The sequence below is a fragment of the Leptonychotes weddellii genome, chromosome 1 (assembly GCF_054177405.1).
Source record: "Leptonychotes weddellii isolate Sample4059 chromosome 1, ASM5417740v2, whole genome shotgun sequence".
NCBI classification, from domain to species: domain Eukaryota; kingdom Metazoa; phylum Chordata; class Mammalia; order Carnivora; family Phocidae; genus Leptonychotes; species Leptonychotes weddellii.
In genome coordinates this window covers 15,604,604-15,617,533 of record NC_138369.1, presented here as the reverse complement: position 1 = coordinate 15,617,533, position 12,930 = coordinate 15,604,604, and the positions used below count along the sequence as shown (strand labels likewise).

Below are 12,930 nucleotides of genomic sequence, written 5' to 3'. Positions count from 1 at the left end.
ACGGTCCAGCAACAGCTGCGCAGTGACCTAGCTGCTCCCTCCAGGTCCAAACTTGGGACCTGCCACCGACGTCTTTGTGGAGGGCCCGTTGTTTTTGGCAGGCTTGGTGTAGACAAAGCCATGGCCTCGCCAGCACGTCTACAACTTGGCCCTTTCCCTTTCCCTTTAACTGTGAACAGACAGGATTATCCCACGTTTGGGGCTTTGTTCCTCGGGCTAAGCCTTCCCACTGCAGAAACCATCCCAGAGACAGTCTGTAGGTTGTTTATATCAAGTCCTTTTATTCTGATACCACAGAATTACCTTGTCACAATACAGGGGGGAGGGACACCGAAGTACCACGAGTTCTCACAGAGCACAGGAGGACGGCACACAATTCACAAGGTCATGTGGAGGACTCGGGTCATTGCACTTACAACTGTAAACTTGTTTGTTTGACTTTGTACAGCACTCTTCCCCCCTCAAATAAAGGAGAGAAGGAAAGAAAGGGAGGGAGGGAGGGAGGAGAAAGCAAAAACAAGACATGGAAGCTAGCAGAGGAAAGGCGCTGGGCAGCCACCACTCTCCAGGGCACTGCGCTTGGAGAGCAGGAGCTGATGTGATCCCAGAGGCTGAATGAGGCAGACACGCACACACATACACATTCACACACTTGTTCACATGCGTACACACACAGTATCTCACGATTTCCATGGCTCTCCAGCGCCACCCCAGTGCACATGGGTACCCAGGGAGACAGAGATGATATCTCTGAGGAGTTTTGGTTGGTCAGGCCTGTCCCTCTGACCCTGTCGGAGTCCACGATGACAAGTATTTACAGAATGGAGGGAGGGTGGTAGGAGGGCAGGGGAAGGGCCAGTAGGCCAGGACCATGCTGCCATGGCAAAGTATCTGCCTGGAAAATGCCCCCACAGGCTCCAGAAGACAGGCCATAGTTACTACCACTGCTGCCCTCTCATCATGGGCCCCGAGACCCCATTCTCTTCCTAAGGACTAAGTGTGTGTGTGTGTGGGGGGGGGTGTCGCTGCAAAGTGAGTGCATTGGGCCCTGGAGTGAGCAGAGACAGTGCCCTTGCTCATGACACTGAGGAGGCAGATGTGGAGAAGGCCTGGACTGCATCCCAGAGACCCTTTGCTCATTTAGAGATGTGCCCGATGCTCCCCACCGCCCGAGGCACCCAATGCTGGTCTCTCAGCCTCTGGCTGCAGTGTCCCCCAGAGCCATGGCTGCATCTACACAAAGGCCAGGACACCTGTGGCCCAGAGAGGCCTGCTTCAGCCACCTTCACACGGGGTGACGGGTACAGAGGTGTCCTGTGGGTAGCTTGGGGGAGTGGGGAGTGGCAGATGTCAGAAAGTTCAAACTCAGAGGGCTTGGTCCGAAAGGAAATTTGAGAAAAAGTCAACGTTTTAGAGCCTGAGACTGGGCCTGATGGAGGCGGACCTGCTGCCATCTCCCTGCCTGCTCCCTGTTCCTGGGCCCATCCCCTGGCCTTTCATGGTAAGGATTACTGCCTTGGTCCCCACTGTATCCAGCCACCAGGCACATCCCCACACAGACCTGGCCCTGGGTAGTCAGAGGTGATGGAGAGTGGCCTCCCTTAGCCCTTGCCCAGACGGGCTCTTAACAGCCCAGGCCTGATCTCTGGGATGAGGCAGGTGTCCTGGGGGACGGGTGAAGCCCAAATCCAGGAGGACCAGGGTCGCAGGCCCAAAAAGAGGTCGACAGCCTCCTGTCCCATCCACAGCTGCCAGAGGTGGGCCAGGATCCCCCTCTGAAGGGCTGTGTAGACCGTACTGGAAAGCATGAGAAATGTGGACCCCTGAGAAATGCATGGTGCAAACCAGAGCACACTGGAGGAAGGCCAGGCCTCGGGGGGTCGGGTGGTCACTGCCTGCTGCATTGCCGACTTAGAGAGAAGCTGAGGAGCGGTGGGATACCTGGGCTTCAGGGACAAGGGTGGGCAGGGAGGTTAGGTCCTGGGGACAGATGGAAAAAGGGTCACAACACAACCTTCTGTGAATTCTGCCATTGACAAGCTTCCCAAGAAACTCAGCTTGAAGCTACTGTCTATGGGAACACCTGCTCTGGTCCAAGATGACTTTGTCAGCTGTCCTCACCACAAGGGCCAGAGGTCCAGCTCTTCCTGAGCACCTGAGCACCCTGCGCCCCAGCCTCTCTCTCTTGGCTCACAGACCTTGGAGCTGCCCAGCTACAAAGGAGAGGCAAGGAGCAGGTGTAGTCAGGAGCTGGGGTCCCTAGGACATAGCCAGACCCTGCCCTTGGCCTGTGTCTCCGGCCAGAGACACAGGCCAGCTCTGTGCCTGAGCCATGTCCCACTGAACGGGGTGGCCAGACACCCCTGGCTCAGGGATGGGATGAGAGGGGGAGCAATTTACAGAGGGAAATCCTATAGCAAACCTTCAGAATGTTCACCCACACACTCCTGTGTGGGCCCCACCAGCGTGTCTACTCCAGAGGCTTCTTTTCACCTGCCATCCTGGTCCGAGAAGCCCGCAGGGCATGCGAAGCCCTGCGCTGCCTACGCCACAGCCTGGCACGCTCAGGCAACAATTCCAGCAGGTCCTCACTAGCTCGTGCAGAAGTCAGCTAGAAGCACTCCAGGAGGAGAAGTTCTGAGGCAAAAAGAACTCCCAAGCAAGAGGGTCGAGCATTTAAAATGGATGAAATCGTGCAAAAAGGCTGTGAGCTGTGCATGCCTCACTGCAGGACAGGCGGTGACTCACCTGGCAGCAGCGCGTCCTGCCACAGGTCAAACATGCCACAGACTGAGAATTTCACACACACGGTGGGAGCAGGGGGCGGGGGGCGGGGTTGATATGAGCTTATCTATCCAGTTTCTCAATTGCATGTTTGCAATTGACTCCTTATACATAACATGGAATTTATTAAATATTAACAGTTGTCTTTGAGGGTTTATATTTCATTGCATAGAACGTTAGAGATGAGACTGGTGGGGGTGCCCAAGAGGAAGGGAGGCCCCCAGGGCAAGGGCCTTGGGGAGGAATGCCACCCAGTCCGCCAGGTGGGTGGATGGTGCCATACCCCCCAGCACAGGGCTCTGGGCCCGGCCCTCGGCTGGCAGGAGCCCTGGCCCCTCTGCTCTGAGCATGCCCACTGGTGATGGCTTAAGAAGGACTGGATTGCACAGTAAACAGAGGCGGGCTGAGGGGCCTCCCTAGACCTCGCCCTGGGGTTGTGCTCTTGGTGGCCTGCTGCCCCCTATTGCTTCTGAGTCAACATTCTCCCTGTGCTGAGCAGGGGCAGAGCAGAGAGGAAACCAAACCATCAGTCACAGGAGGTGGTGGAGGGGAGAGGCAAGGAGGTGAGCAAAGAAAAAGAGAGAAGGGGGAGAAGGAGACAAAAAAAGAAAAATGCTTATGAGGTATACATGTAAATCAAACTGAAATGATTAAGGCTGTTCTCGAAATCAAAAGAAATCCCCAGGTGTACGAACAAGGAGCTGGCTGATCGAGACAATGGCGGTGCTGCTGGGATGCTGACGATGGCTGGGGGCGGGCGGAGGGGGGGATGGCTTTGAGATGGTGGCAGGCAGGCTAGCATGCTGCCACCCATGGGCTGGGAGAAGCCTCAGCCAGTGCCCACGCTGCTTTTCGCTGCTATGGCCTCTTATTTCAGCGATGAGACAGTGTTAGGTCCTAATGTTTGTAAAGTTCTCCCAACCCCACGCTAGCCACACGGAGGTCTGCTCTGATGTCACCCAGAGGGCAGGGTGAGGGGAGCAGGGCCCTGTGGCCACAGAGGGATCCGGGTCAGCTGGAATGTGAAGGAAACGGAGCCCGGGGCCCCCAGCCCTCAGTCAAAGCCCCTCTCCAAGGCTGTGGAAAAACTTCTGGCATCATGGAGGGAGGGCAGCGTCCATCAAAAACAGGCAGCCTGCGCCCAAACTCTGTGTATAACGCATAGGAAGCCTGGCTGGCCGGGCCGCAGTGGCAGGGTGTCCGGAGAGGGCTCCTCCCTCCCAGCGAAGGCTAGGCCTCGAAGGTGGTGCCCTGAGGAGAGCAGGGTCTCTGGAAAGACAATCACAGGTCCCCCGGGCCAGTGGTCCCAACATGTCCAGCAGATGCTTCACCCAGGCAGCTGCTGTTAGAAAACGTCCTCAACTGAGGCCTGCCTGCCACGTCCCACCTGGTGTGAGTCTTTGGGCCAAGGGTTTGCCAGATTGCAGATGCTTGGAGGAGAGAAGGCGGGAGGCGGAGGGAAAGAAGGAAAGAAAGAAGGATGTCGTCAAGAACTGTGGACGGCTGCTTCCCATCCCTACCCTCCTCTCGGTCGGTGGCCTGCCATGCACCGCTGGCCTGACCCCTCCTCCCCCCGGGGGGGGCCCCCCCACCTACTGAGCCTTGGGGAGATGCGTGCTTGAGCAATTTTGAGGTCACGAAGAGAAGGACAGGAAGTGAGAAGAATCCAGTTGGCCAGGAAGGGACATTTCTTGAATATAACATAAGTTGCTTCAGAGTGAGGAAGATGGGATTTTGTTTAAAAGGGCCAGCCTCCCCCAGGCCGCTTCTGAAACGGTCATAGAAGACACCAGAGGACGGGCACTCACAGAAGCGCTGAACGCTTGGCCCAATTGTTAGCCAAACGCCAGAACTTGAGGGAGACCCCTTTAACTACAAAGTTAGTGGTCTCAGTGGCCACCCAGGTTTTGTGAACAAAACCATGCCCGTGGTTCCTTTCACTCCTCGGTGACGGAGCCCTAGGCCTAAGCCCAGGGTGGGTTCTGCCATGGCCCCAGCCCATGGACTGCCCTTCCTTCCCTTCAGCACAATTTCTGATTTCACATCTGTTCTGGGGCAACTCCGAGGAAACATCCGGCGGGGTGGGAAAGTGGCAGGGAGCCCACTGTCGTGGGCTGAAGGCAGGAAGAACGCTGGGGGAGCCGCACTGTGGCTACTGTAATTTGAATAAATTCCGGGCTCTTTACTTTGGCCTACAAAGCCCACCGGAGCTGGCTCCCACCCCCTGGGACTTCACTCCTGACCACCGTTTCCCTCCGCTGTGGCTCTGGCTATGCTGGCCTTTTGCCTGGTCCCTAAGCCCACCTGTCCCATCCCGACATCATCCTGCCTCTAGCCTTACCTCACACTGCCCACTCTCTTCAGAGCAGCCCCGGTGGCCCATAACCCTGCCTCCCTGGCTTCATAACACTCATCACCTTCAGAAATCACCTTTTTAATCTTTTTATTTTTTTAGCTTATTTATTCTCTGCCCCCCTTAAATGGACTGTCGGCTTTGGAGGGCAGGGACTTGGTTTTGTTCCCTGCTGTATCCCTAGCACCTGGAACAGGGCCTGGCACCTGCCTAGGGCCTGACAAACATTTGTGGAATAAATGGATAAGTGGATGGAAGACTGGGCCTTTCTGGTGCCCCCATTGTTCCCCCAGACAGGCAGCCCTTTGGAAAGTACACCCAGCTCCTTCCTACAAGCAGCCCTTGCCTGGGCTCCCTTGTGATTTGCTCGCTGCCTCTCTGGCCCTGCCACACACATGCCTGCTCACCGTGAGAAGCGTCCAAACCTCTGTGCTCTAGAGCCGAGAGGCGGCAAAGGAAGGGAAGGGAGAGGGTCCCAGGCTTATGGAATGGTAGAAGGTGGTCCCTGGCTGGGCACAGAGCAGCGCCACTAGCCAGGCTACCCTCCCCGCCATCCTGGAGGACGCACGGCCTCCTCCTCTGCCGTAGAGGCAGGGCTGAGGCCAGAGAGGGCTCCGGGAGGAGGCTTCTCACCCCGTGTTGGCCACTGCAGCCCACACAGAGCCAAGGCTCCCATGCGGAGGCCCTTCCACTCTCTCCCTGGGCTGACCTGTCTGGGGGCTGAGACCGCCTGCCTGTCCAGTGACCTCCCCCTCCTCTCTGTTATTTCCGTCTGCCTCGCTTCTCATTCTGCTCTCCCATCTGGCAGGTCAGGAGTTCAGCCTCTGAAGTCAACGGTGTTTGAAGCTCAGGCCCGTGGCTGCTGAGCTCGGCAGGGTTGGGGACTCTGGCCTTACCCGACTGTCTGGGGCAAAGTCACCAGCACCAGACTCAGGGGAAGGGGCTTTGGAATGGTGCCCAGTGCACAGCCCCCAAGTTGAGGGGCACGGTTGGCTCTGCTGGGTCCTTCCCCAAGGTTACTGCCTGAGTCATCTCAGCCAGCCCAGGGGTCTCTGCCTCTCGGGTAGCTGCCAGACCCATCACAGCTGAAGGAAGCCCACCAGCCTCCTCCCAGTTCACACTTGGAGGAGCTACGTGGGTCTGGTCAGCCAGGCCTTGGACCTTCACCCCTTCCTCTGCCCCACCCTACCCTGGACCTGACACTCACTGTTATACGCAGAGTCCAGAGCTGTGCCCAGGCCTCTGACTCCAGAGATTTTTCCACAGCAATGATATCATCTCCCTTCATCTCTTCAAGAGCCTGTGGAGTATTTACAGAGGAGGGTTGGGAAGGAGCCGCATCCCAGAGGGCCCTACCTACAAACTAAAGCCAACTCAAGGCTGTGAGAGCCCTGGGGTGGGGGTGGTAGGGGGTGGTGGAAAAGGACAAGGGCATGTTGGCCCTAGCTTCCCTTTGCTGGGACCGCTATTGAGTTGGCCCCATGTTAGGGACTCTGTGCATTGGGTCTCTCCTTTTCCTCCTCCTCCTCCTCCCACACTCACAGGAGAGGGTACTGCAGCTCTGGCCGCATCACCCACTGCATCACCAGACTCCTCCTAGAGGATCCCTCAGCACCCCCACAGGAAGGGAGGCTGGGTCTAGGCAACTCATACTTACCCTGCAGGGCATGGTCACCAGAATGAGGAGAACTTTTTGCCAAAAGCAGAGACAGCTGTGACAGAAAAAGGAGAGAGGCATCAGGAAATTGGACTAGACTCCCTCCGAGTCGGGGCCATTTGGCACAGTGAAGCCAAGCCCAGCCCAAGGGGCAGGGACACCCCCTCCCCCCACTGCTGCAAGATAGCCACTGGGCAGCGGCAGGTAGACCTTGAGGCTCGCCTGTGGCTGACTGGCTGAGCCCGCCATCATTGCCCAGACCCAACCTCGGCCACAGTAGGGCCCCGGAGCAGCTGCCCACCACGGACCCGGCTACAGGCAGTACTTACCTTCCGTCAGCTTGCCGGCCTGCTCTGCTGCCCCACCAGGGAGGATTTTGGAGAGCACGCTCTCACCATCGGCGCCTGGCTGGCCGGCAGGAGCCCCTGGGGTCCCTCCAGGCCTGGCTCCGGCCTTCATGCCTAGGGGGAAAGAAACCACCGTCAGAAGGCAGGCTTGGCCCTTCAGGCTCTGAGTGGGAGAGCGACCCTGAGGGAATCTGAACATGGGCAGCCATGAGGTGGGAGGGTGAGGAGGAGGAGAGAGTAATGAAGAGAGAGGTGTAAGAACAGGAAGTTAGAGAGGTGGAAGGAAGCAGAAAAAGGGAAATCGAGGCAAGTAAGGAAGGAGAAGAGGAGGATGGAAAGACAGAAGGGAGGAGAGAAGGGGAAGGAAAGAGCTAGTAAGAAGCTGTGGTCCTGGCCCTGCACTTACCAGTCCCTTCCAGGTTCCCTGCCCAGAGCTGCCTGGGCCTGAAGGCCCCAGTGCTGGTGACCCCACTAGCTCATTCTTTTGTTTTGTTTTTTAAGATTTATTTATTTATTTTAGGGAGAGAGGGAGAGAGAGAGAGAGAACACGCATGGGGGGAGGGGCCAGAGGGAGAGAATCTTCAAGCAGACTCCCCACAGAGTGTGGAGCCCGATCCCATAACCCACGAGCCATGAGATCATGACCTGAGCAGAAACCAAGAGTCGGACGCCCAACCCACTGAGCCACCCAGGCGCCCAACCACTAGCTCATTCTAACCCCAGGCTTGTTTTCTGTTGGGAAGGTCTGCAGACCCCTGGGCACCTTCTCAGGGAGCAGTGCGGGTATGCGGTGCAGGGGAGCTCAGGGCGCCGGTGGGTGCAGGGAGAGGGCAGACCAGGAATTCTGGGCCGTGGCTGAGGGCACCAAAATATAGGCTCACCTGCAGGTCCAGGTCCTGGTGGCGGTTGGGCCTGAGGAGGCCTCCCCTGCGGGGGTGCCTTGGCTGTCCCTTTAGAGCCATTTGCCTGCTCTGCCCGTGGCTGCAACACAGAACCCACAGCTGAGATAGCGTCCGACGGCCCTGCTCACTCCCAGCCGGGAACCGAGGGCGTGTCCCAGCTGCAGCCCCAGCACCTGCCCTGGGTAGGATCCGTGTGCTGGAGCCCTACTTACCGGTCCTGCTGCCTGGGGGCCCGAGGCTGTCGTGGGGCCCGGCTGAGCCTTCCCTGCCGGCTGGCTGGCAGCAGGGGCCGGGCCCCGGGCAGCTGGCTGGCCCTGCTGCTGCAGCCGGGCCTGCGCTGGGGCCTGCTGGGGGTGCTGCGCCCCGAGACCTTGCTGCTGCTGCTGTGTCAGAGGCTGGCGCGATACTGTCGCCGAGGGGGTCTGCCTCGATGGCGGCGGCTGTGACTGCTGCGGCCCAGGAGCTGCCTGCCGACCTTGCGGCTGCAGCTGGGGCTCTGGCTTTGGCTGCGGCGTAGCGGGCCCCGTGTGGGCCTGCCGGGAGCCCTTCTTGCTGTCAGAGGCGTGATGGTACGCTGACGGAGCACGGGCTGGCTGTGAGTATTCAGTGGAGCTGGGGTACCCAGGCTGACCCTTCTTCTGCATGGCCGGGGCAGGGCCGGGCTGAGGGTGCGGCCGGGCCTCGTGGCGACCCAGGTCCCGAGCATGTGCTTTGGCAGCACGCCGGCTCGGCTCCTCGCCAGCGTGGCGGCCTGAGTGCCGCCCGTGGTCACCGTGGTGCCGGTGTTCCTTGGCTGAGGCGTGGCGGCTCGGGCCACCCTCATCATGGGGCCACAGGCCCTCCTCGGGGGGCTCATCGTAGTCGTGGTAGCTGTGCCTGGCAGGGCCTCGCTTCTGGGAGGAGGAGGAGACTGCATGGCCCCCGTGGTGCCTGAACCGGTCAGAGCGGGCATCCCGGGGCTTATCAAACCAGTCTGTCTCCTCCTGGCCCAGGTGATACGCTTCAGAGACCAAAAACAGAACACCATCAACCCCCGGGCTGGCCGCAGGGGGAGGCCCAGCTGAAGCCATGCAAGGAAACCAGAGAGAGGACGCCACAGCCGCAAGCATTAACACTAGGCCCCCAGCCCGCCCCCCCACAACCAGGGCCAGGGCGCGGGTGGAGCCGCCTGCAGCAGGGCCCCCACTGGATGAGGCGCCAAGTCAGGCCCCTCTGGGACATCTCAGGGCCCAGGGCCCCATGGGCGGGCAGGCCCCCCGGGGTGCCGAGCAGCTGCAGAAATCACCCCTGGCTGCCATTACCTTCGCTGTCGGAAACTACGCAGTGGGAGTCATCCAGGATGTAGCCCTCCTCACGCTTATATGTGTGGGCCCGAGGCCCGTCCTTGACGTGCTCCTGGACGTCAGGCATGGAGTGGCTGGAGCAGAACTGTGGGCAGGTGTCCCCAGGAGGAAGGGGGCCGCCGGCAGGGCGGGGCCGCCCCAAGGGGCTGACGGGGCTCTCCTCTTCAGAGGTCTGGCTCCGCATGGGGGGCCGGGCCCGGCCGTGGGCCATGCTCAGGGATGAGAGCTTGGGGCCCGCTTTTTGAAGTCGCTCCACAGCTTCCCGTTCCCGCTCATATCCTTTGCCCCGGCCACCGAAGTCATGGCTGGACAGCTTCTCCCCACTGTATGCAGATGCCACCCGGGACCGTCCGCTCCCTCCATACATGCGGTCGTCCTCCTCCACTGGGTCCCGGCTGGACACCCCATAATACCTCTGCTGCTCGTACACGTTCTTCTTGAGCCCGTAGGTGATTTCGTCCTGGAACTTCCTGCCCCGAGAGGCTAGGCTGCTGCTGACTGCAGGGGAGGGGTAGGAGGCCAGATCCGACTCCACGTCCTTGGCCTCTTCGATAGGTGAGAACTTGGAGATCTTTTGCTCCATGCCCTGCTTCCGGTGCTTGCTGCGCTTTGAGGAGATGGCAGCTGGTGCCAGGCTCTTGGAGGGATGCTTGGGCCCCATGGGGCCCGGACCGTACTTCTCTGCTCGAGCCCCGTGTCTGTAGTCGCTGTCACCGTAGTAGTGGGCACTGGTTGGTCGGCCATTGCTCTCCACACTCCGGTGGTGGCCACTCTTCCCACGGGGGTCGTAAGAGTCCTCCTCGGATTCTTCCTCCCCTCTGGTGTAGCAGCAGGGCAGTACAGGCCCCTCCAGGATGCCTGGTTCTCCGGGCTCTTTGCCAGGACGCCCGCTGCTGCTCGGCCCCAGGGGCTCCAGTCGCTGGCTCTCGGGGGCAGTGGAGGTGCTGTCCTTGGTCAGCTCACTGATGTCGTCAATCATCACATAGTTCCGGGGGACATTCTGCTCCAGGCTGGTGTAGTGGGAGTCAGAGGGGTAGGTGGAGGCTGAGCTCAGGCTCACGCTGCTACGGTCGCTGGCCCGGGGTGGCTCTGCCGCTTTGCCTTGCTCGTAGCTGCCGCTCGCTGCTGGGCTGCTGTAGCTGCTTTCAGATGCGCCTGAGGACATGGCCACGACAGGGCTGGCGATCACCTCATAGTTAGTGGGCACCTTCTGTTCCAAGTCGGCCAGTGATGTCTGGCGTGGCTTCTGGTGGGGGGCACGGCTGTCGGCCGGGACTGGGAAAAGAGTGCTCTGTGTGGTTGGCATGGGTGTTTGGGCTGCATAATGGCCTGTGGGACGGAAAGCCTGTTGGCCTGGCAGGCCAGGCTCAGCTGGGTAACTGGTGCCAGGAGGAAAGGCAGGTGCTGGGTATGTGCTGGGGCCAGGGTAGGTGGGTGCTTGGTGGGCCGGGAATCCGTTCTGGGTTGGCCCACCACTGCCTGCAGTGTACTGCGGGGCCGGAGGCGGGAACCGGGGCTGTTGGAAGGCAGTGGGGCCGGAGGGGGTGGCAGGAGCAGTGGCAGTGACAGGGAAGTCTGCGTACTGGCCGGCAGGAGTGGCACAGCCCGGGAGCCGCAGCTGGTTGAGCTCGCTGTCCGACAAGTAGTCACGATGCTCACCGAGCCCACGCAAGGGCGGGTAGTCACGGCCGCCTCGGTCTTTGGCCAGAGACTCTTTCCGCTGTGTGATGCCCAGCTCCAGGTACTTGAGCTTGGCGTCGATCTCCTTCTCCTCCTCGTCCAGCTCCGCTTGCTTCTTGCGCAGCTTGGTGGACTCATGCTCCACCAGCCGCAGGTCCCGGTCCAGGTCCCGGAGCAGGCTGGCCTTGGTGGCAGGGACAGCGGTGGGCCCCGCCAGCCCATGCTGCAGCAGGCTGGCCGCATACAGCTGCGGGGGGGCCTGGCCAGCCAGGGGCAGGTGAGCCTCCTCTGGAGGGGGGCTGGGCAGTGTCCGCTTCACCTTGCGGACCAGGCCGTTGGGTGGCAGCGCCGACACCTGAGACAGAGGGAAGGGCGGGCAGCACTGAGACCCAAGGTGTGGGTGACTTGGTGGGGCAAAAGGTGGAAGATCCCTGGCTTGGGCTGGCCTCCATACAGTGGTTTCTCTGATTCACCAGGCAGCCTTGAGGCCGGCCCTGTCCCCGCTTGGTGGAGATCACCACTGGCCGGCGATCCTTTCACAGCCTTTCTCCCTCCCGGCATTCTGGGCAGCGGCAGGGGAGGGGAGGAGCAGATGCCCCTCTGTGCTGGTCTCTAGGACTGGCTTGCCTCTGAGAACCTCTAGGACACAGGGGCTCTGAGATCCCCTGCCTGTGTCCTGTGGGCTGGCCACCCTCTGTCTCCCACTGAGTGTCCTGAGGTGAGGAGGGTACAGTCTGGCTCTGGGGTTAGGTGTAGCAGCTGGTGGGGACCGAGGGCAAGTGGAGGGCTATGGACAGAAATGGAGTGCTTCCTGGGTGCCCAGCAGGCTCCCTAGAGGATCATGGGAAGGGGCACGTGCTGACTGTATGCCAGTTACTGCAGGCTCTGGGTCTTTTCCTGCCTCCTGCCCTACTCCTCTTCTAAGTGGCCTGTCCACCCAGCTGTCCTGAGCCGCCCTCTGCCAAACCCTCTGGACTGTGCTCTCAGCCTGGCCCCCAGTTCCTTCTACATCCCTGTGAGCCCACCACTCTCTGGGGCTGCCAGCTCCCCTCCAGGGCCTCTCCGGCCCTATCTCTGCATGGCTTCCTGGTCCAGGCTCCCTAACGCTACCCTCTGTGCAGGTCTCCTCACCTGCCCTGATGTCCCATGTTGCCTGAAGGTCCATATCGCTGGAAAGTTTACACCGGGGCCTTTGTTTCTAGCTCTTAGCCTTCCCAGAGTGCCCCACGCCTTTCGGTTTTTATGAACCACCCAAGTCCCCCAAATACACTAGGGCCTGACATTGGGCTTCTTACTTTTCACCTTGCCAAGAAACTACATAAAAAGCTCTCACCCACTCTCACCATACGTCATCATAAAGGAAATGATAGTGTGCCCCAGAACCTTAGAACAATGGGTGGGCCTTTAACAGTAAATTTCGTGGGATGCCTGGGTGGCTCAGCCGGTTAAGCGTCTGCCTTCGGTTCAGGTCATGATCCCAGGGGCCTGGGATCGAGCCTCACGTCGGGCTCTCTGCTCAGCGGGGAGCCTGCTTCTCCCTCTCCCTCTGCTTGTGCTCTCTCTCTGTCACATAAATAAATAAAGTCTTTTAAAAATAAATAAATAAATAAATAAATAAATAAATTTATTTCACTTTGGGCATGGAGCCCATTGTGCGGCTTGAACTCACAGCCCTGAGATCAAGACCTGAGCTGAGATCAAGAGTCGGACGATTAACTGACTCAGCCACCCGGGCGCCCCAATAAATTTCACTTTTTGAACTCCTCACTCTATTGTTCATCTTTTGTTATTTTCGTTGCTCACCAAGAGTGCCCATCATGCCATGGCACCACACGGCTAGCCCACACTCCTGATCCCACCACCA

The 12,930-nt window shown here is 59.6% G+C and overlaps 1 protein-coding gene across 2 annotated transcripts in view; it reads right to left on the bottom strand.

The window, feature by feature from the left end:
* Window positions 1-257: 257 nt before the first annotated feature.
* The window catches only part of BSN (bassoon presynaptic cytomatrix protein), a 90,585-nt gene continuing 77,912 nt past the window's right edge, over window positions 258-12,930 (bottom strand). The window contains exons 6-12 of one of the 2 annotated variants that reach the window (XR_014144725.1): window positions 9,345-11,421; window positions 8,256-9,043; window positions 8,023-8,122; window positions 7,124-7,255; window positions 6,795-6,849; window positions 6,345-6,437; window positions 258-4,214 (exon numbers count right to left, since the gene is read on the bottom strand). Coding sequence is in view for 1 of the 2 variants with exons in the window: in XM_081817721.1 (XP_081673847.1) it covers window positions 6,809-6,849; window positions 7,124-7,255; window positions 8,023-8,122; window positions 8,256-9,043; window positions 9,345-11,421 (3,138 nt within the window). In the remaining variant the exon portion in view is untranslated. The remainder of the gene's footprint in view (window positions 4,215-6,344; window positions 6,438-6,794; window positions 6,850-7,123; window positions 7,256-8,022; window positions 8,123-8,255; window positions 9,044-9,344; window positions 11,422-12,930) is intronic. The other variant, XM_081817721.1, reaches the window with a different exon arrangement.